This window comes from Herpailurus yagouaroundi, unplaced genomic scaffold, assembly GCF_014898765.1.
Source record: "Herpailurus yagouaroundi ecotype Mexico unplaced genomic scaffold, PumYag 139, whole genome shotgun sequence".
Classification (NCBI taxonomy): domain Eukaryota; kingdom Metazoa; phylum Chordata; class Mammalia; order Carnivora; family Felidae; genus Herpailurus; species Herpailurus yagouaroundi.
The window spans coordinates 33,731,955-33,752,219 of record NW_024412394.1 but is presented as its reverse complement, the minus strand read 5'-3'; the positions used below and the strand labels follow the sequence as shown (position 1 = coordinate 33,752,219).

The following is a 20,265-nucleotide window of genomic DNA, read 5'->3' as shown; positions in this document are numbered from 1 at the left end:
AATTATTATCTTGATATAAAAAAGTATTTTTTCACACATGATGCTTACAAGGTAGGTATGTGCAGCTTTCACATTTGGAAAGAATGAGTAAATAGTAGGGTTCGGTTTTTCAGGGTATTGCTGACATTTACTATAAAACACTCTTAATTTATAAAACCTGACACGTTTTGTGAAAATAAAGATTAACTAGAAGTGTAGCAAGTTCATTTTTTAGTTGCTATATTTGTAAACCAATCCCATTCACCCACTAAAAAAGAAATACTGATGAAAATTTATGGTAAATCTCAAAGGAATTAAACTTGAAGGATTCAAGGAAGCTGATTTACCAACAGCAAAGTGTTAATGTTATCAAAGGAATTACCTAAATTCAATGCTCTGGTACCAAATAGATAGTAAAAAACAAAGTCAAAAGCAATTTAAACAGACTGTGGAGAATTTTGTACTATCCCTATTTACTTAGGTATGGAAGAGGGCTTTCAGTGAAATAAATAACCATAATCTTACCTATGAGACTATACACACTTACATAAAATACTCTCCTATTATAAGCTATTACATGTGTCAATTGCAAAGTGATTCTTTATGACAGCCATTTTCCTTATAAGCAAGTACACAGTCTTTCAAGTTATCATTAGAGATGATTTAAGCTAAGTGTGAAGTTTTAAAATAAAATAGCACCAGCCTGCAAAAAATAGTCATTAATATGTTTGCCAGACTTAATAAGAGGAATATTTATATGTTAGCTATCCTTAGGTCTTTATATCATACATATTAGTATTTTAGTAGTATTTATTCACCAATATAACAGACTAAGTAGAATTCATTGTTATTACATTGATCAAGATGTAGATTGCTTTTAGGAAAGTTTTATTTACCCTTATCCCTCTTCCCTTGCCACTCATACCAACATGTACACACATGCACACCTGTAAATTATAATTTCTTTACCAAAAATGAAAGAGCTCAGAGGAACAGGGAAAGAACCAACAATCAAGCACTTTAATATTCAGTTATTCTCTTTAATACAGCTAAAACAAAATCTGGTTTTGGTTTCCCTAAACTAGAAAGGCAATTTTTTGAATAACCTCAATAGGCTAAAAAGGTTTTTAAATGAAATTATGACAAAGTACTTAAAAATAAATGGTAGATATATGCATTCTAATTAAAATAAAGAAAATAACTGAAAATGATTGTATTTTATAGGTCTTTCCACTCCATTCTTAGCCTGAAAACCACAAAGTCCACCTGAAATCTCATTACAGAGTCAGGAAATCACAATAAGCACAAATAACCTACCATTATGGGAAATGTTGCCAAAAGGACAATGGGTCCGGCCAACCCTATAGGTGTGGCTGAAGTCTTACCACTAGGTCTATTAACAGCATTATTATTTACTTAATTTTTATTCTTTAAAGGAATTTAAAATTATCTACATTTCAAATGCAGACTCCCTCAAAGTAATATTCATGAAACCAAAGTTGTGATATTCTAGTTATATATATTTTTTCTAACATAGTACATTAATGCATTAAAATAAGAGCCCCTAAGATGATCTCACATGCCATCATTAGTACAGGAAAACACAGTTACTGCAAACAAACTACCCTATATAATTTTCAACCTGATTTCTTTCTCATAATAAAAGAAAAAGTGATGAACATATATTAGCATCAAGATTAAAAACACAGATTAATGTTCACTTAATGTCTTGCTTACTACTTATGAACTGCAGTACATCATTTAAACTTTAAAACAGTTGAACAAAGGCAGCTGAGTTGATATATTGAACCCAAAACACGTACTGCCTCAGTCTTATACTGAGAAATTACTGAGCTTTGGGGAAATTGTAATTTATACCACATGAAACTATATAATTTGTATACAAAAGACAGGTTGACTAATGGTTCCACTTGGATCCTATCTTCTTAAACCCGGTCTCTGTGGTTTCTATATCTGATAAGAACGAAAAGTGACCTTTCACCACTCTCGGGAGTGATTTCTATGCATCAGAGAGAAAAAAAAGGCGTAGGACAAAATGTGGTTCAATATGGCAGCTCTGCTACTTGTGTTCTACAGAAAAATCATTTTATTTTGACTTTTTATTTGATTTGATTCAGTCTTGCCACTAAATCAGTACATTCAATTCCTTCTGCAATAAAATTTTAAATCACCTGCCTATGCATCTACTGAGTGCTGAGAAAGGGACAATCCATTGGGATTTATTGTTCCATTGCAGTTTATTGTTTATTGCAGATGGAATCATCATCAAAACTCAGAAAGGTAAGAAGACAAATTGTTCATAATGATTTAAACTATACTATAAATATCAATGTTTCCATGAACTCAAACTACCCGGACTTCACCTGTTATTAATAATAAAACTCTGTAATGCCCCTAGATGTCCATTTTATTTATTTTTCCACGAGAACTGGGAATGAGTTTTTCCTAGTATATCATTTCTTTGTGAAAGTATAGTGACTGACAACACTAGGTGAAACATTCACTCAATAAAGTTCACAACATTATAATAACAAATTATAGAAAAGAAAGCATGGATTCTAACCACTTTGTCCTCCTTTGGGAAAGCATCCAAGGAAGCAGAGTAAAAAGAGAGGAAAAGAAGAAGAGAAAAACAAAAATAAGGCATATATTAATAGATTTTAAGAAAACAATTATGTATTATTTTTAAAGTGTTCAGACATAGGTATTTATAAGCATTGTAAATGTTTACTCTTCCCCAAAATACTCATTGTTCAAGCTTTCATTGAAAATGCATCTATACTAATTCTACTATAGTAGATACCAAAATTGGGCACTATAATTTCCAAAAGTTTTAGTACTTGATGATTACATCTATATTTAAAACATTTTTCAGAAAGAAATCTTAATTCACTATTATATTTAGTCTTCCTATTACTGAAAAGACATTTTATTAAAATGAATAAAATTATATAAATAATTTTATCAAATTACTGTCAAAATATTTATAGTTACAATTTGGAAAAATCTAAGAATGGGAAATATTTGTAAAGAATAAAAATGAGAAAAAAGATATTAACTATTGTAGTCATAAATTATTCCACAAGCAATATTTATATGTAATATATGTTTCAACACTTATAATGTCATGGGAAAAAACAACACAATATATTCATACAATATTTTTGTCTCATGCCTTAAAGTGATGCCTTCTATTATTTTGTTCTTTTGAATATTTTGTCCAAATTGGATGGGCTTATAGAGACAGATAGACTACATTAGGCTTGGGTGTCTCCAAAGCAGAGGTACATCTTAGCTCAATTTCCTTTAACATGAGATTAACCCAGGTAATTTTAATATTTCATTAGTTAACTGTATTATTATTGGTTTTCCTCAAACCTATCATGGGAAGTTACAAACATTCAACAGCTATGGGTGCTCAGTCCGCATTTCCACCCTGCTAATTTGCACACTACTATGTACTGACAGCACCTTTTCAGATTGGACAGTACCCCTACACCAAATGTTTTTTTAAATATTTTGTATAGCATTCCCAGGTCTCATCTGTGAGAATTCATTCCAAAACAGTGTATTTAGGAACACTAAAGATGAGAAAGTTAACACATAGTTCTTGTACACCTTTTTATGTGCCAGATACTATTTTAACCCAAGGTTGTTTTAAAAAGGTCTTAATATAACATATGATAATTAACTAAAGAACTTTCAGGAGGAAAACTCATGTGGTCATCAAAATGGCTCCTAAAGAACTCTTAAATATATATCATAAAGACCTAGATTTTAATTTAATTATCATAATAATCATATACAGTAATTATTACTATCCAGTTTCATAGATAAAGAAGATGTTGTTCAGGGAAGTTAATTATTTTCCCAAGGCCACAAAGATAATAGTGGGCTCACCTTAAAACATGTCTTTTACTGAATATCTTAATTTCACTGGAAGGGATATTTAGAATACCCTACCTGCAACTGAAATACACTACCAATGAATATAATGTTGATAGGGAGATTGATTTTAATTTTAGCCATGGGTTTCTCAATTAGGAAAATATCCAGAGTGCATAAAGCTTCCATATTATGTTTAAATATAACTTTGAACTATGTTACACTGCATATATGATTAGATAATAAATGAAATTACTTAGAGAAACATTGGGAATTCTTTAGGTATATGATAATCTCAACTGTTCTATATTACACTGCAGACCTACATCAAAGAAAACTCACCCAGACATCCCTATAAATAATTTTAACATACTAAGATAGGGTATATAATAAAGTATATTAAAATGTATTCTAAAGTATTAGAATTTATCTAGTACTTCATAAAGAATATTTAGTTCTCTTAAATGAGCATCTCAGTGCCTCAAAAAGTATATATATTTAAAGCACAGGCATAACATAAGTAGCTCTCATTTAAGCCAAATAAGGAAACAGCATCAGGTGAGACTACATCTCATAGAGAAGATAATAAGTACAAAAATCCCCCCAAATTTAAAAAAGGGTATTTTGACATACTCTTTAAATATCAAAATAGTTTCCATGAGAGAAACCTAGCACTATATACTTTACCACAACAGTAAATAGGAAATTACTCTCATAGAAGCTAATCATTGCTTTACATATGTTGTCTTCGGTTACATTTAATGCTACCCAGTTCACCTTACATTCTACCTTCATTCAATCTGAAACAAACATTGTAGAAACTAAAAGTTTTTTTTCTTCTTTTTACAAGAAGAACTGGATATAACAACTTTTAAGAGTCTTCTAGTTCATGATACTAAATCCACATTTACTACATTTTTCAGAAAGTAAATTTACTCCCACAAATAATCTGTTGGTTTGAATCTTTTGGTTTTTAATCATTTACTAAGATGCATATGGAAAGCATTTTTTTTATTATTTCATCACTACTCCACTACTATGAACCTTATGAAAAACAGAAAATGGGAAAGGGGCACATTAATGTGTACATTCATGCCTGCATCTACTTTCTAACACATGTATGTTTTCTGCTTGGCAGGTGTACTGCTTTTCACCTGCACTCAGAGCACCTCTCAGGCTCAGGGAACACTTACGTTGTTGGATCGCAGAGACACGCGGCCTCCACAGCGGGCACAGAACTTGGTGCGGCAGTAAGAGCAGAGATGGCCGCACCCATCAGCAAACTTTGTTTTGTGACAGATTCCACAAGTCGGAGCATCATCTTTGTGCTCTCCCTGGTAACGCCGCGCTTCTTCCCCTATCTTCCTCACTTGTTCTTTATAGCTTTCAAATTGTTGATGCAATCTCCTGGGCAAAAGAGAAAACGGTAGCAAACTAAGTAAATGACAGAAGACAAAAACAAAAATAATTTTTCCTAACAGAAGTATAGCTATTTGAATGAAACCAAAACATATAAAATAATTTTTCCCACTAATCTTACCTTTCAACTAATCAAACTTTCCAGTAAAAGGCCACTAGTAAAAAATGTATTAGCATGTAACCCACTAGTCTCAGTTTTGTTACTAGCAATGAAACATACACAAGTACAACATATAATCACTGTTTTGGTCTCCAAAGTGGAATTCATGTGTCCACTCCATGCCTCTGCTTCTTTTAGACCAATAGCTTTCAAGGTATTTGGACTGGGGAACTCAACACTTTACAACTACATTCATGTGTGTATACAACTGAAGCAGAAGTTATACAAAATACTTAAGCTAACTATATATGATGTACTCTGGTATAGTCTATCTCATTCTATTTTAATAATGATTACAGTCTAAAAAAAAGTTTGTCACAGGAAATTGATTCCCTGACCCACTATGTGAGCATGATGTATACTTGGAAAAATACCGTTTTAAGTTATAGGGGCACCTGGGTGGCTCAGTTGGTTAAGTGCCCAACTCTTGGTTTTGGTTCAGGTCATGATCTCATAGTTTCGTGAGTTTGAGCTGCACATTGAGCTCTGTGGTGACAGCACAGAGCCTGCTTGGGATTCTCTCTCTCTCTCTGGCCCTCCCCCATTCACATGTCTCTCTCTCAAAAATAAACTTAAAAAAATTATAAATTACAATGCTATGCAATTTGTCTTACACAAAATATCTTCCTTTACCCCTATTCTTGGAGATTATTTATGTATTTAATATCAAGTGTTTGATTTCATACAGTATATAAAATATCACCTTATACATTATAATTGAGCTCACTAATCCTTCCACGATATGTGAAAAGTGTTAAACCACACCTTGCAAATATTCAGATTTTTTCTGATACAAATATTTTCTCATACAAATACCCCAATTTGTATGAGAGTTGTCACCACTCTTTATTTAATGGATGCAACCAAAGTTGTTGAGGCAAACCATTTTCCATAAGAATGTTCACATTTAATGTGATTCAAGTCTCCTCCCTTCCCCATCAGCCCTAATCCCTCAATCTTCAACTGCTACAAATAGAAACTATTTGCTGCTCTGTACAGAACGCCATGACATCCAGTGAATCCCCAGTGAAAGTATGCCTTAGTTTTGTAAATGAGAACTGAGAGAGTTGTCCCAGGCCTAGCCAATAGTCATTGGCCATTACAACAATGGAGAAACTCCTAGGAAATTCATCTCTGTAACTGAGCGAGTGCGCTGGATGTATTCCCTAGGACACAAGGTACACACACATGCTGTTGTTAATACAGGCAGTTAGTTAGCTTGATTCTCTACACCTAAGATATCTGTGGGAACTGGTACTCCCTGGAAATAGAATCAAATAAGTTATGTCTAAGGACTCTAGTACTTGAAGTACTGGGATTTCATTATATTTTTCTTTTAACATCAACAGCTCTTGAGCAGAATTTTAATGATTACTTTAAAAATTATAAAACCCCTTTCCTGCTTTGCCAATTGACAGTTTTTCTATTTAATAGCACACATACTTGCACTAGGAAATAAAGTAGTTTAGAATCTGAAGCCCTCCCCAATTTAAAGGCTAGCTAATTTCAGTTCATACAAATAGTGATATATTTAATGAAAGCAAGAATGTCTGAACGGCTTGAAAAACAATGCTATTTGGTACACTGAATTTTTTATAATTTAAGCACCATTAATCTAGGCTCAAGTTTTTAAAAAACAACTGGGGCTATCTTAACTACTTCAAAAGTAACCTTACAAAATAGCATTGGAAATCTTAAGGCTTCTATTAAAGAAAGTAATTACTAAGGAGTGGGAACAAGGAAAGATCTCTAATCAAAGAAACATATATAAACTCTAAGCAGAGAGGAAGTACATGGGTAGATATTTATTGTGAGAACCATCAAATCAAATGTATTTAAGTAAATATAAATGCAAAAGCTAGGCAAAGGGAAAAGATTCCCTATGAATTTACTTTGTAATACAGCACATGATTTGGTATGAGTGTTGGCAAACTTTCCAGTAAAAGGCCAGATTGTAAATATGTTAGACTTTGTGGGCTGTATAGTCTCTTTGACAACTACACAGCTCTATTATAACATGAAAGTAGCATAGATAATATGTAAATAATAAGCATAATAAGTGTGGCTATATTCCAACAAAACGTTATTACCAAAACAGATGGTAAGCCAGATTGGACCCGTGGGCCAGTCTGTCATCTCCTGATTTAGTATATGCTTTGTACTGAGGTATAATGGTTTGAAAATCCACTGTTCTTTAAAAATTCAAACATTGGGGTGCTTAGGTGGCTCAGTTGGTTAAGTGTCCAACTCTTCATTTTGGCTCAGATCATGATTTCACGGTTTCATTGAGTTTGAGCCCTGCGTCAGGCTGTGTGCTGGCAGTGCAGAGCCTGCTTGGGATTCTCTCTCTCTCCCTCTGTGTCTGCCCCTTCCCCACTTGTGCTATCTCTGTCTCTCTCAAAATAAATAAATAAACTTAAAAGAAATCAAACACAAAATACTTTTATCCATCCTATAGGACCCAATCAAAAGGGGTGTTTTTTTTATAATAAATATATGCAGGGCAGTGACCAGTGAGATAAAAACTTACTCTGCTACAATCTCATAGCATTTTATTTGGTCACTCATAAGGCATTCAGCTTTTTGTCTTTTGGTTTTTTTACCATATACTATGAGTATTTCTGTACATGTCACCTTTCTTCTACCAAACAGTAAATAGCATTAGAAATGCACAGTTTAGCAAGATAGTTAAGACATATTTCTCCTTAGTAGTAGCCAATACATACTTGCTAACTGTAAAAATCATACACAAATACTTTTTTCTTAGTCCATTTTGAGAAAAAAAAATTTCATACTGAAGGCTATGTATCCTGAAAAATCTTGCTGCCACAAAATGCTGAAAATACTGGATATTTAAAGGAATAACTTTAAAAAAATGTTTATTTATTTTGAGAGAGAGATTGAGGACAAGCAGGGGAAGGACAATGTCAGCGAAAGCCCAATGCAGGTCTCGAACTCATGAACTGTGAGATCATAACCTTGGTGGAAACCAAGAGTCACTTAACCGACTGAGCCACCCAGGTGCCCCTAAAGGAATAAATTTTAATTCCTATTTGAGTTGGGGAGAAAGTATGGAGATCCTCACAGGAGAAAAATGAAACAGTAGCACTAATTCAGAGATGGAGTATAGTTATGAAGCAGACCACTGCTCCTGGGACATGTACTGAGGCTCTGTGACCAAGAACTTCAGCTTTAACTTTCACGCAAGTGAACAAAATTAACATTGTTGTTAGGTCACCACCAAAAATAATTGAAATAGAGTGTATGATATCCAAACCAGTGGAAAACATGGAATGAGGAAATAGTCAATCTACAGAAGACAAGAATTGAAGCAAATGAACAAACACAGACAAAGCAGGACAATTAGAAATTATGGCAAACAATGGTAGTAACAATCCAACACACATCAGGAGTCACAATATGTATAATGGACTACAGCATCATTAAAAGACAAAAATTAACATGTTAGATTTTTAAAATTTAGCTAAATTAGGTTTAGAAGAGATATACCCAAACTAGGAAGGATGTTTGAAATAAAAGAATGAAAAAATATATCCCAGTGAAAGGCTAAGGACAACAACAACAAAATTGGGATAATATTTATGGCAAAAAGCATTACTAAAGATAAAAAGGATAATCTATTATTTAAAAAGTATTCATATAATTTTTTACAAGACAATTCTAAACTTAATTGCATATAATAATATATGAAGCCAAAAAATAATAAAACTACTAAGGTAGAGAAATCCACCTTCATTGTAGGATACTTTGACAGACCTTTCTCTCTATAATTAACAGACCAGACAGATCAAAAATAAATAATTACAGGGAATATTTGAAAAACATAATTAAGAACTTTATATACATATGCATATGTATTTATCTGTCCAGTAGAATAAACTTGTTAAGCTTATTGAGTACGATACTTGTTCACACATATTTATTGTCCTCAGTGGTAGAATACATATTTTTTTTCATGTAGATATGAAATTTTTCAAGCTCTGGGCCTCAAAAGTACTGAATATGTTTTATTTCTTAGGTTGAGTGTTAGGCACATATTATATCTTTTATTCTTTTTCTCTATTCTTTACATATGTGCTTTTGTATTATGAAGTATTTCACATTAAAAAAGGAAAAAATTCAGTTCTATCTCATCAAATATCATTAAATAACAAATGAGTGCTATAAAGAAATGAAAAACTGGAATATATATGACATTAAAATCTACAAAAGAGTTGACCAATTATGCCTCCTAATTAATTTAAAGAAGAAATGTGTATGTTTAAATGCACAATAACTTTATGAAATAAATTCCCATTTTATTGATGAGAAAACTAATTTTTGTCTAGGGGTTTGCTTTTCCTTTCTATCTGAATATATCATTGTAAATTCACATACTTCAGATCTTACTCTAAGCACATATAAAAGATGACAACAAATACGGATTCAACTTGCAAATGAAAACGTTTCTGAATGCAGGAAAGTGTTAACTATCAGGAAATGTCAGTGTTTTGTCATGACTAATTGATGATACATGAACAAAAGCTGAGTATGAACAAGCCAAAGCTATGCTGATGAACTCAGGTCCTGAAACTCCCATAGACCTTTCACTCCTGCTCAATAATACTTTCATGCAGTTTCAACTCCTCTACAGTGCTTATTCCTAAGCTCTCTTTTCTCAAATTAACTTCAAGCTACTGTGTCCTCCTGAAAGACTCAAAATACTATTTTGATGATGTATGAACCCAGTGTTGGTTCCCTATGTGCGTATGCAGCTTAGGCTGTGACAGGGGGCCAGACCACAACAGGTGGGCAGGCAGCAACATGTCCTTCTCCAGTAGGCCACGGCAAGAAGGCTGGTGAGATAACGTTTCTCAGTTGAGTTATGAGGGTGAGGTCTCTAGGTTCTCATTTTCTCCATGAGACATTTTAGGAGGGAAGGTCTCTTCCAGTCTCTCTTCCAGTCTTTCTTTCAGTGGAAGAAAAATCTAGCCCTCTGAGTAGTTCCTAAGGATGACAGCTGCCAGGGGACAGTGCTCTCCTAGAAGCTGCACTGACATGCCTGGGGCAGCTCTTTGGTTAAATGCTTCACCCCACAGTTTATGAAGTCATTCACACAAGCATCTCCAAACTCTACCAGGACTTATATCCTCCCGGATGCTATCCCTTAGTGACCTGCACCCATCTGTACCCAACTCTCATGTGTATTTCCAATTCCTTCCTGGTTTTGGCAATAGTCCATATTTATAAAACTGGTTTGGACATTCCCACCGGGAGAGAATTAAGAGAAGAAAAACCATGCTGTTTCTCAGCCCAGAACTCTCTTACAGCTTCAACTCTGTTTCTTCATGGGCTTCTTCCCTTCCTTACAGGTAGGACTCCCTTATTCTTCACTGAAAGAAAGAGTCCAACCAAAGTCTCTAGCAACCTCTTTAACTTATTTCCCATTGTGTTCTTTCTTTACTTATCAGCAGATACTATAAAAAGGGGGGGGGAGGAGGGAAAGAAGGAAGGAAGGAAGGAAGGAAGGAAGGAAGGAAGGAAGGAAGGAAGGAAGGTTGGTTCAGCATTTATTTACTCCCAGTTCCTCAAAATCTACTTATTCTGCAACCTTCTGCAATGCTCTACTGAACTGTATCTTAAAAATCAACTTTAATGTCCTTTTCTCAATTCGTATTCCCCTTATATTATTCTGATATCTCACTCTGTCAAGATGTTGTTCTCATAATAAATTTTGCCTTTGGAATCAGGATATTGTAGTGAAACCATAAACAGCATATGTATTTTTTGTATCTGATGTTTTAATGCTTTAATACATATCAAATATGTGACAGTGTTCTATTATGAATAATAAATGGAAATACATATTTTATTATATATTATAAATGCCAGTGAATGTCAGTATATGCAGAATTGCAAATATTAAATCTTTGTTGTGAAATTTATTTATATATTTCAATTTTAGAATTAACAATATATTCTTAGTGATTAGTAAGATTGACAATACATATGATCACAAATTTCAGATTTAAATTATCTAGAGGGAAAATGGTATTATAAAATACGCAATACTATAAAAAAGAAAGCATTAATAGAGAAACCTTGGTTTTCTCTCAGGATGTGACTTTTTCCCCATCATTTCATTCTATAATAATCATTGTACTATTTTAACATATGTGCACTCAACTCAAGAAACATCAAGATTCCAGTTGTAAACAGGTTGTTTGGGTGATTAATGGCACACATTTGAAGGATCTAAAGATGAATGCCTAAAAAACTAGATATTCTTTAAAAACATCATTATATAAATGCAAAATAACTTAAACAGAAAATTGGTAATGACATTCTTACATATTAATAAGTATTTGTTGATTACTTACTATAAATATGGTACACAGCAAGATGCTAAATGATAATGGTAGAATGCAGAGAAATTGTTGTAATTGGCACAGTACTTCATTTATTTCTATTTTGTATTTTTCCTTCCTCCATCCTCAAAGTGATCAGAAGCCAGGAGACAACTCCAGCTTTCTTCCTGGCTATCCTTTTCAAAGGACAGACTTTCCTAGAGTAGGAGGGAAAGGGAACTAGTGCTTTGAAATTCCAAAAGCCTAAGAGGCAGGTGTGGAAGGAAGGTAAGGGCTTTCCCTAGGATGAAGAGAGGGACAGGGACCAGGGTGGCTTGTGCATAGCCATCTAACATGGAGAATTGCTTTTGGATGTGCAAACAAGCATAAAAAGGCAAGGGCTTATGTGTTCCTTCCCAACTGTGGCACAGAATACATAAAACAGGGTACAATTTAGGGCCCATGAAGTTAGTAACATGGAGATTAAAGCTAGGAGAGTTCTTCTGAGAATGTCAGATTGTTCAAGTGCCTCCAATAGGGGTGTCCAGGAGAAAGACCTGACAATGAAGGAAATTAAACATCTCACTAGCCTGATAGGTTGAAGGCTTGCTTTAGAAGATTTTGACATCACCCTCTATTGTCAAAAAATTAACACTAACCTCAATTCTAAAGCACAGTTCTTGATTCCAAGGAAAGTACAGTCTACTTAGGAAGTAAGTTATAGGTAAACACAAATTAACAGTTTATGACAACATATACCAAATGGCAAGGAATGTAATTAAATTGTTCTGTAGGGTAATAGTTCTGGTTAAAATAACCAGGGAGATTTTTTTGGCACAGCTGGTCAAAAACATTTTTCTAGGTGATTTGGAACTTGGACTATTTCCTGAATACTAAATGTATGGCACATAGTAATGCTACTAGAAGTACTAAAGTAGGAGCGCCTGGGTGGCTCAGTTGGTTAAGCGTCCAACTTCAGCTCAGGTCATGATCTCACAGTTTGTGAGTTCAAGCCCCACATTGGGCTCTGTGCTGAGAGCCCAGAGCCTGGATCCTGCTTCGGATTCTGTATCTCCCTCTCTCTATGCCCTTCCCCCATTCATGTTCTGTCTCTCTGTGTCTCTCAAAAATAAATCAATGTTAAAAAAATTTAATAAAAAGAAGTACTAAAGCAAAAAAATAGGAAAGCATGCTAAGATAATAACACAATTGTGAATGCTCTCAAACTTCTTAAAAGTGTAAGTTGAAACCAAATTATCTTTTAGAGTCTTTGCATATCAGCAAACACGCATCCAGTTTATATGTTGTAATGAATGACAGCCCAATAACCACACATACCTGTGATGTGAAAACATATGTGCCGTTAAAAATTGTTTTTTTGGCCCCAAAACAGAGTTGTCCCCTCTTTTTAAAATTTTTTTAATATTTATTTATTTTTGAGAGAGAGACAGAGTGCCAGCAGGGGCGGGGAAGAGAACAGAATCCAAAGCAGGCTACAGGCTCAGAGCTGTCAGCACAGAGCCCGATGCAGGACTGAAAGCCACAAACTAAAAGATCATGACCTGAGTCAAAGTTGGACGCTTAACTGACTGAGCAACCCAGGCACCCCAGTTGTCTCCCTTTTAATAAAACTGTCTCTCTGATTCTACTCTTGAACAGAAGAGCAGTAAAATTCCACTGCATTCCAGTGATAACTAATTTTTTGTAATGATGCTTGGTCCCTTATATTAGAGATAAGTTGGGAATAACCTCACAGTCTTTTAAACAAAAAGACTAAGTTATGAAATCTGGTGCTACAAAATTGTTGGAAGGGGGACAGAAGTGGGTTCTTAACCTGACCTCCAGGAATGACTCCTAAAACAAAAGCATAAACTAGTTACTCAGAGTTCCTCAACCAGGAAGCTATGGAATCAGAAAGCCACTGCCCAAATTGCTGGTGTTAGAATCCTACCACCTCAGCAGAGACATTCTGATCTGGAAACACCACCATAGCCACTTGGAGCCTGCTAGAGAGTCCAGAAAAATGATTGCCCAGCGTGCTGCTGTGGTCCTCCATTTAACTCCGTTTCAATTCAAGTTTCATACAAGTACATCTGACTGGTGGAACATAAATCACATCTGGAAATCTAGCTGCAAGAGAACCTGTGAAATTTAGTGTTTAGATTTCTGGCTTCTTCATAAATTCCCTAGAAAGATTCTGGGATAGATGTTGTTGACATCAGTCTTCCACATTATCTACACTCCTCTGATTTATGTAAAATTTCTTAATTCATTCCACTGCACTTGACGTGAGCAATATCTAAGTTTAAGATTTCCTATGATATTCTCTGTTTCTCTCTCTCTCTTTCTTCATACACTAAATATACACTTAGTGAACACTATGGGAGCATTTTGCCTCCACCAGCAAATTTCTTTTGATAAACGCAGTGTCCTAACAAAGTTATACATACATATATGTAGCTATCCAGTCTATTGTATCTAGTAAGAAGGATGCAAATACAGCAAAGTAAAACTCAGACTCAGATACAAGACACATATATAAACAAGCAAACAAACCAAAAACCCATTTTGTAGTGATTAGTTGCATAGCACAGATCTGTTACCTGTGGTGAAAACTCTCATTATTCCTCACTTGGATTATTTCATCAACTTTTTAAGTAGGCTCTGGCCAATGGATTTCCTCACTCTAGTTCATCATTCATACACTCTAAATGATCTTCTTAATAAATTGAACCAATTATTTCAATCCATTGCTAAAATAGAATCTCTAAGATATAGTCCAGTTCCTCATCCTGGGGTGATTCTCCCTTTGCTCCCACTTATTTATCTATCAACATCTCTCACAAACCCTTCTCATTTACTGTATATCTACCATTGTATCAAATACAGTTCTTGGTACAAGCATCAATTCAACAAACACTCATTGAGCTCCAACTATACAGTAGGCACTGCTTGAGTCTCTAAGAAAACAACATACAACAACATAAGAGGATACTGAATTTTACTTACTTTATTTCTTTATTTAAGGTGTTTTGATAAATATCAGAAAATGGTCCTTTTCCTTTGTACATAGGGATCATGTCCCTGTATTAGAGACTGTTTTTTTTTTTCTTTTCAAAGCCTAACATAATTTTATCATGAACATAAAACTTGATCTAACAAAATGTAATCTTCTAGGCTCTAGAAGGTTACTGCTGCTTAGAGGAACAATTAGTCTTGGTTAAAATGTGTTAATATATTTTTGTGTTTTTTCAGATTATATTTTACAACTATTCTTATTTTAAATACAAGTTGTTTATAGGTGTTTAACATATATAAAATATTCTTCAAAAGGAATTGATTCATTGAAAAATTTTATAATACAGGTGAAATCACTTTTATAGCAGTGTATTTTTTCCAGCCTTGAACTTCCTTTTGCAAATTGAACCCTAACCAATTATTATAAAACTACTTATCAATAGTTTGAATTTACTTAAGCTAAGTTTTCACTTAACACCAATCTGTAGAAATATAACATGCCATTCCTCTATATGACCATGTTAGCTTTCATTGGAATTTCACCTTTGTTTTCTCCTCCAACCCTTGTAACTATTTCCTGAAATTTAAAAAATGGAATTGTATAAGCTTGAAACTAAAGCCTCCTACATCTTTGCTAGGACTTGGGGATCATCACTTTGGAATCATTTAACCTCCATTCTCAGAATGAGAAAAGATAAAGGAAAGATTCCAAAACCCAGTTTTAAATGGAAATATTTAGGAAAATAAGAGACACAGGAGGAGGGATTTTGAAAATCACTATGTACCATGTTCTCATTTTATAAATGAGAAAACTTAGACCTATTACTTTAAGTTACTAACATAAGGTTGTAAAACTGGTTTGTGATAATTAGGACCTCTACTTCCAACTTTCCACTACACTTCCCTATCTTAAGAATACTCATTTGAATATGGCTAGAGGAAGAAAAAGTTACTGATTTGTGAAGGATGTTTCCTTGGTGTTCTTAAACTGCATCAAATTTATCTAAGGGGCTTGTTAAAATGCATGCATTTGGACTAACCTACAGAGCTTCTGATTTAGTAGCTAAGGTATAAATTCCAGGACCCTGACTTTTTAAAGGTCAACCAAGGTGATTCTGGTGCAGATTATCTGGGGATTATAATACAGTAGAGAACCCTACATTAAGGTTAAATTTGAAAATGAAGGCATTTTTTTCATACACCTTTCATCACACTTGATAAAATTAATTTTCATCACATAATTAAATTTTAAATTTTAATCATAAATTCAAAATTTGGGGGACACCCTATACAAAAATATGCTGGAAAACTTTTAAATATTGCTATTATAATTTGATACCTATCATTTAAAAATTTATGATTTCATGAATCACAGATATTTACACATTATTATTTGTAGGTTTTGTTTTAATGTTCATAATAGGGGTTATGGAAAGAGAGGGATAAATAAATGAGGCATTTTTAGGGCGGGGAGACTACTCTGTATGGTACAATAATGGTGGATACATGTCATTATACATTTGTCCAAACCCACAGAATGTACAACACGAAGAGTGAACCCTAATGTAAACTATGGACTTTGGGAAATTATGATGTGTCAGTGTAGGTTCATCAATTGTAGCAAATGTACCACTGTTGGGGGATGTTGACAATAGGAGAGGCTATGCAGGTGTGGGGGCAGCAGATATATAGGGTAATCTGTGTAGGTCAGAGGAAATTTTCCCCTTAATTTTGCTGTGAACCTAAAAGTGCTAAAAAAATAAAGCCTACAAAAAGTCTGCCCTAAAAAACAGCTATAATAATATATATTGTATATATGTGTTATAATATATTTATATATTATATATATTTCCTAAATATTTCAGTAATTCAGAAATTTACCTCGGATATTATTGAATACTTTTTAAAATTACTATAGTTGAAAAAATTACTTTTCAGCTGATCTAAAACCACATTTAGTCTGTAATTTAAATGTCCAGCAGATGGCACTAAAGATTTTAATTTTTACACTGAGTTCTTATTTAAACCATTTTTCTTTAAAATATCTAATGTGCTAAATAAAATTGGTTGAATCAGCAGGGGGTGTAACTTATTAGGAAAAAAATGTGGTTTAGGAGGTTGCTGAAAAAGAACAAAAAAGAAATTTATAGTGTTGCAATTTCTGCTCTTTTGTGGAGGACCCTCATTTTATATGCCCTTTAAAAATTATATATTAAAGGTTTTGTCAGATTTTTTTTTGTCTTCCATTTAGCGCTGTTGAAGATGTAGTTCATCCAATCAGCATCCAACAGTGTTCTGAAAGCACTGAGAGATGACACTTAGGAAAAATAAGAGCATAGCTGATGATTAGCTATTAGTGTTTTATTGCCTGTTACTTCAGTCAAGCATTTATTTTTAATTCCGTTTTCAATTTACCATAGGAGGCCACTCCTGAGTAAGCATTAAAGGAAGACATCTCAGGACACGGAGACCCACTAGCACACATTTAAATTTTTGCTCCGCTTCATCTCCCAAAAAACACCTTCACTGTGCTCCCGGGTGCTGTAAGGCACTGCATGTGTAGAAGCTTTGTGTGTTAGGCCTCAATATATTGCTTCTAAATTATGGAATAACAGCACTGCTTTCTAATAGTCTAGATCTATCCCAGGTCTAAAACTGAATATCTGGCACAAGAGGGAGTCATTTTAATACTTTGACAAGCAGGTTCTCTCATTCACAGCACAGTTCAAGACAAGAAAATCAAGCGAAAAGAAGAGAAACTATAAAGTAGCATATTAAATTGGAATGAAATTTTAGAAATAAATGAAGTTAGTTTTTAAGAAAATAATCTAATAGGTAATGCTGATGATGTCTGCATCATAAATATGTAATTGATCAATTTAAATTCATGTAATCACATGCCACATGAACTTTTCCAGAACGTGCCATTTGGTCATGCTAATTGACCTAATATACAGAGAGAAAACTTCCATGTGTTGGCAATTTTTAAAAATTTTTTTTATGTTTTGTATTTTATATTTGAGAGAGAGAGAGGGCACGAGTGGCGGAGGGGCAGATAGCCACAGAATCTGAAGCAGGCTCTAGGCTCTGAGCCCCAACACGGGGCTCTAACTCACAAACCTTGAGATCATGACCTGAGCCAAAGTCAGACACTTAACCAACTGGGCCACCCAGGCACCCCCTATGTGTTGGCAATTTTGAAGAAGGTGGTGTCTACACATATGATAAAGCCAAAGTGTTAGGTACTTAATTCATGCCTGTACAATGCACCATAAACCTAATCTTTCTGTATTTTTATTTTCACCAGACTTGCTATGTTTTATTACTATGGGGAGGGGAAAATATAAACCAACTTCACTTCACAATTGCTTTTTGGAATGGATTAAATATAAAAATTTAAGTGTATGATCATGAAGAAATTATTTAAATTCCATTCTTCAGTTTCCTATTTATAAATCGGTAATAATAATAGCGACTTCATAGGATTTGGGGAGGGTTAATTAAGATGATCAATGTAAAGTGCTTAGTACAGTGTCCAGCACATGGTAAAAGCTCAATAGATGTTAGTGATTATTATTATACGCACACATAGATAATACATGAGAAAAGAAAGTACTTTGCTTTTTAAGTTTCTTAGTACACTTAGCTGATAACTTTGGGAAGCAGCTATGGCTGGCAGGATTTCCTGGCATATAGGTATCAGTATGAGTGACTTATACTTATATCACTCAGTATAGTGATCTATAAATTGACCAATAATAAAGAGCAGAAAGGTCATCTTTATAAGATAAAAGTCAGGGAGAAAGGTGAGTCTGCTGGTATATTTTGTTTTGTGGAAAGTCTACAAAATACAAGCACTGGGGGGAAACACATATAATTTTGCCTGAAAAATTTTCAGCCTTTTTTAATGGTCATTTCTAATTCATACAAAGGGGAAAAAAAGAGATTCTAAAATCTGATATTTTAAAAAGGCTATTATCATTAGGCTATTTTGAATTGAATAATGTAGATTACCTAAATCATAAGTGTTCCCAATGCTCCAAAATGGCTGATGAATGACTGATATACAGAAAGCCTCTAACACCATGAAAAAGTTGGGTTCCCTTTTACTTTTAATATCTAATACATTTATGTACATTGAATGTATTCACAGTAGTGTGTTAACCAAATTTTGCTGCTTGCTCGTTTGAATGATAAAATATAATCTGGGATGTGGTGGCTAAAGGGAATCTTTCAGTGTAATTTGGACAAAGAATCACTACCTTAAATTTGTAATATTTGATCAGAATAATTCCTTTAAAATGTGAATAGTTCCATGAAGCTCTATAAGCTGCTCTGTTTCCCAGAAATCACAAAGCCATAAGGGGGAAGTGAGAAATGCAACATTCCCTAATTTGCAGACAGTTAATGACTCTGTCTCCATGGACAGATCCTCTGGTTGGTCAAGTTCAGTGCTTACCCATCCCAGTTACCAGGCTCTCTATTTGACCAACAGTAACAACCCTGTCTTGTCTGGTCAAAGGTGCTATCTCATCTACTTATCCACAGAGAGTGGGTAACAAAGACGTATCAACCCTCCTCTGGATAGAGAAAGGAAATGTACTATTTACTGGCTTCTTCCCCCTCAGGAAGTACAGGTGTTAACATGTTGCTTTGGTTTTGGATTTAATCCACATTAGTACCAATACTTCAGAAGACAACAGAGCCCAAGGATTCTGGGGCCAAATATCCTTTCCTGGGCTCTTCCTTCTACTCACTTTGTGGCCTGGCAATTAACACTTCAACATTCTACTTTTCCATCTCTGAAATAGAGATAATACCTGCCTATTCACAGACAGGATTGTCGTGGGAACTAAAATAGATGATATATGTAAAGCACATAGAGAGGTGTTGATTTTACTAAGTACTCTATAAAACATTAGCTATTTTTTAAATAATATACAGAGAAAATAGTGAAAACAAATCAGATAAAGTGTCTGATTTTGTTCTGTGCCATCTAATATCATTTAATGGATTACAATACATAAGTAGGATTTAGAATTATGAAATAAAGTGTCTAGGTTGAGTTCAGATTTTTAAAAGCAGTTCCAGCAAATATCCTACTTTTAAACCCTGAATTAAATATCTGAGGACTAAGAAATGAATTCCAAAAAGGTTTCCCCTTTTTCATTTTTTAAAAGCAGAGAAATACAATCTTCCTGAATTTTACTTGCACAGTATCCTGAATTAGTCAGCCATCATTAGGTACAGTATTTTCTAAGTCATTCTGGAGTGGATTTCAAGACAAGTGACAAGATGTAATTTCCTTCCCATTATATTTGCTAATGGTGACATCTGTTTTCATCCTTTAATTAAAATACATTGTTAATATGCGTTTAAGACCTAACTATCATCTAAATAATATAACAGGTGTTGTAAATAACTTAAGTTCTTTTA

At 34.0% G+C, this 20,265-nt stretch overlaps 1 protein-coding gene across 23 annotated transcripts in view; it reads right to left on the bottom strand.

The window, feature by feature from the left end:
- Positions 1–20,265, bottom strand: part of RIMS1 (regulating synaptic membrane exocytosis 1) — a 494,117-nt gene that overhangs the window by 289,396 nt on the left and 184,456 nt on the right. For 22 of the 23 annotated variants that reach the window (XM_040473893.1, XM_040473902.1, XM_040473900.1 and 19 more), the window contains 2 exons: positions 5,079–5,292; positions 2,564–2,575 (listed from right to left, as the gene is read on the bottom strand). In XM_040473893.1, the coding sequence (XP_040329827.1) occupies positions 2,564–2,575; positions 5,079–5,292 (226 nt within the window). The remainder of the gene's footprint in view (positions 1–2,563; positions 2,576–5,078; positions 5,293–20,265) is intronic. The other variant, XM_040473894.1, reaches the window with a different exon arrangement.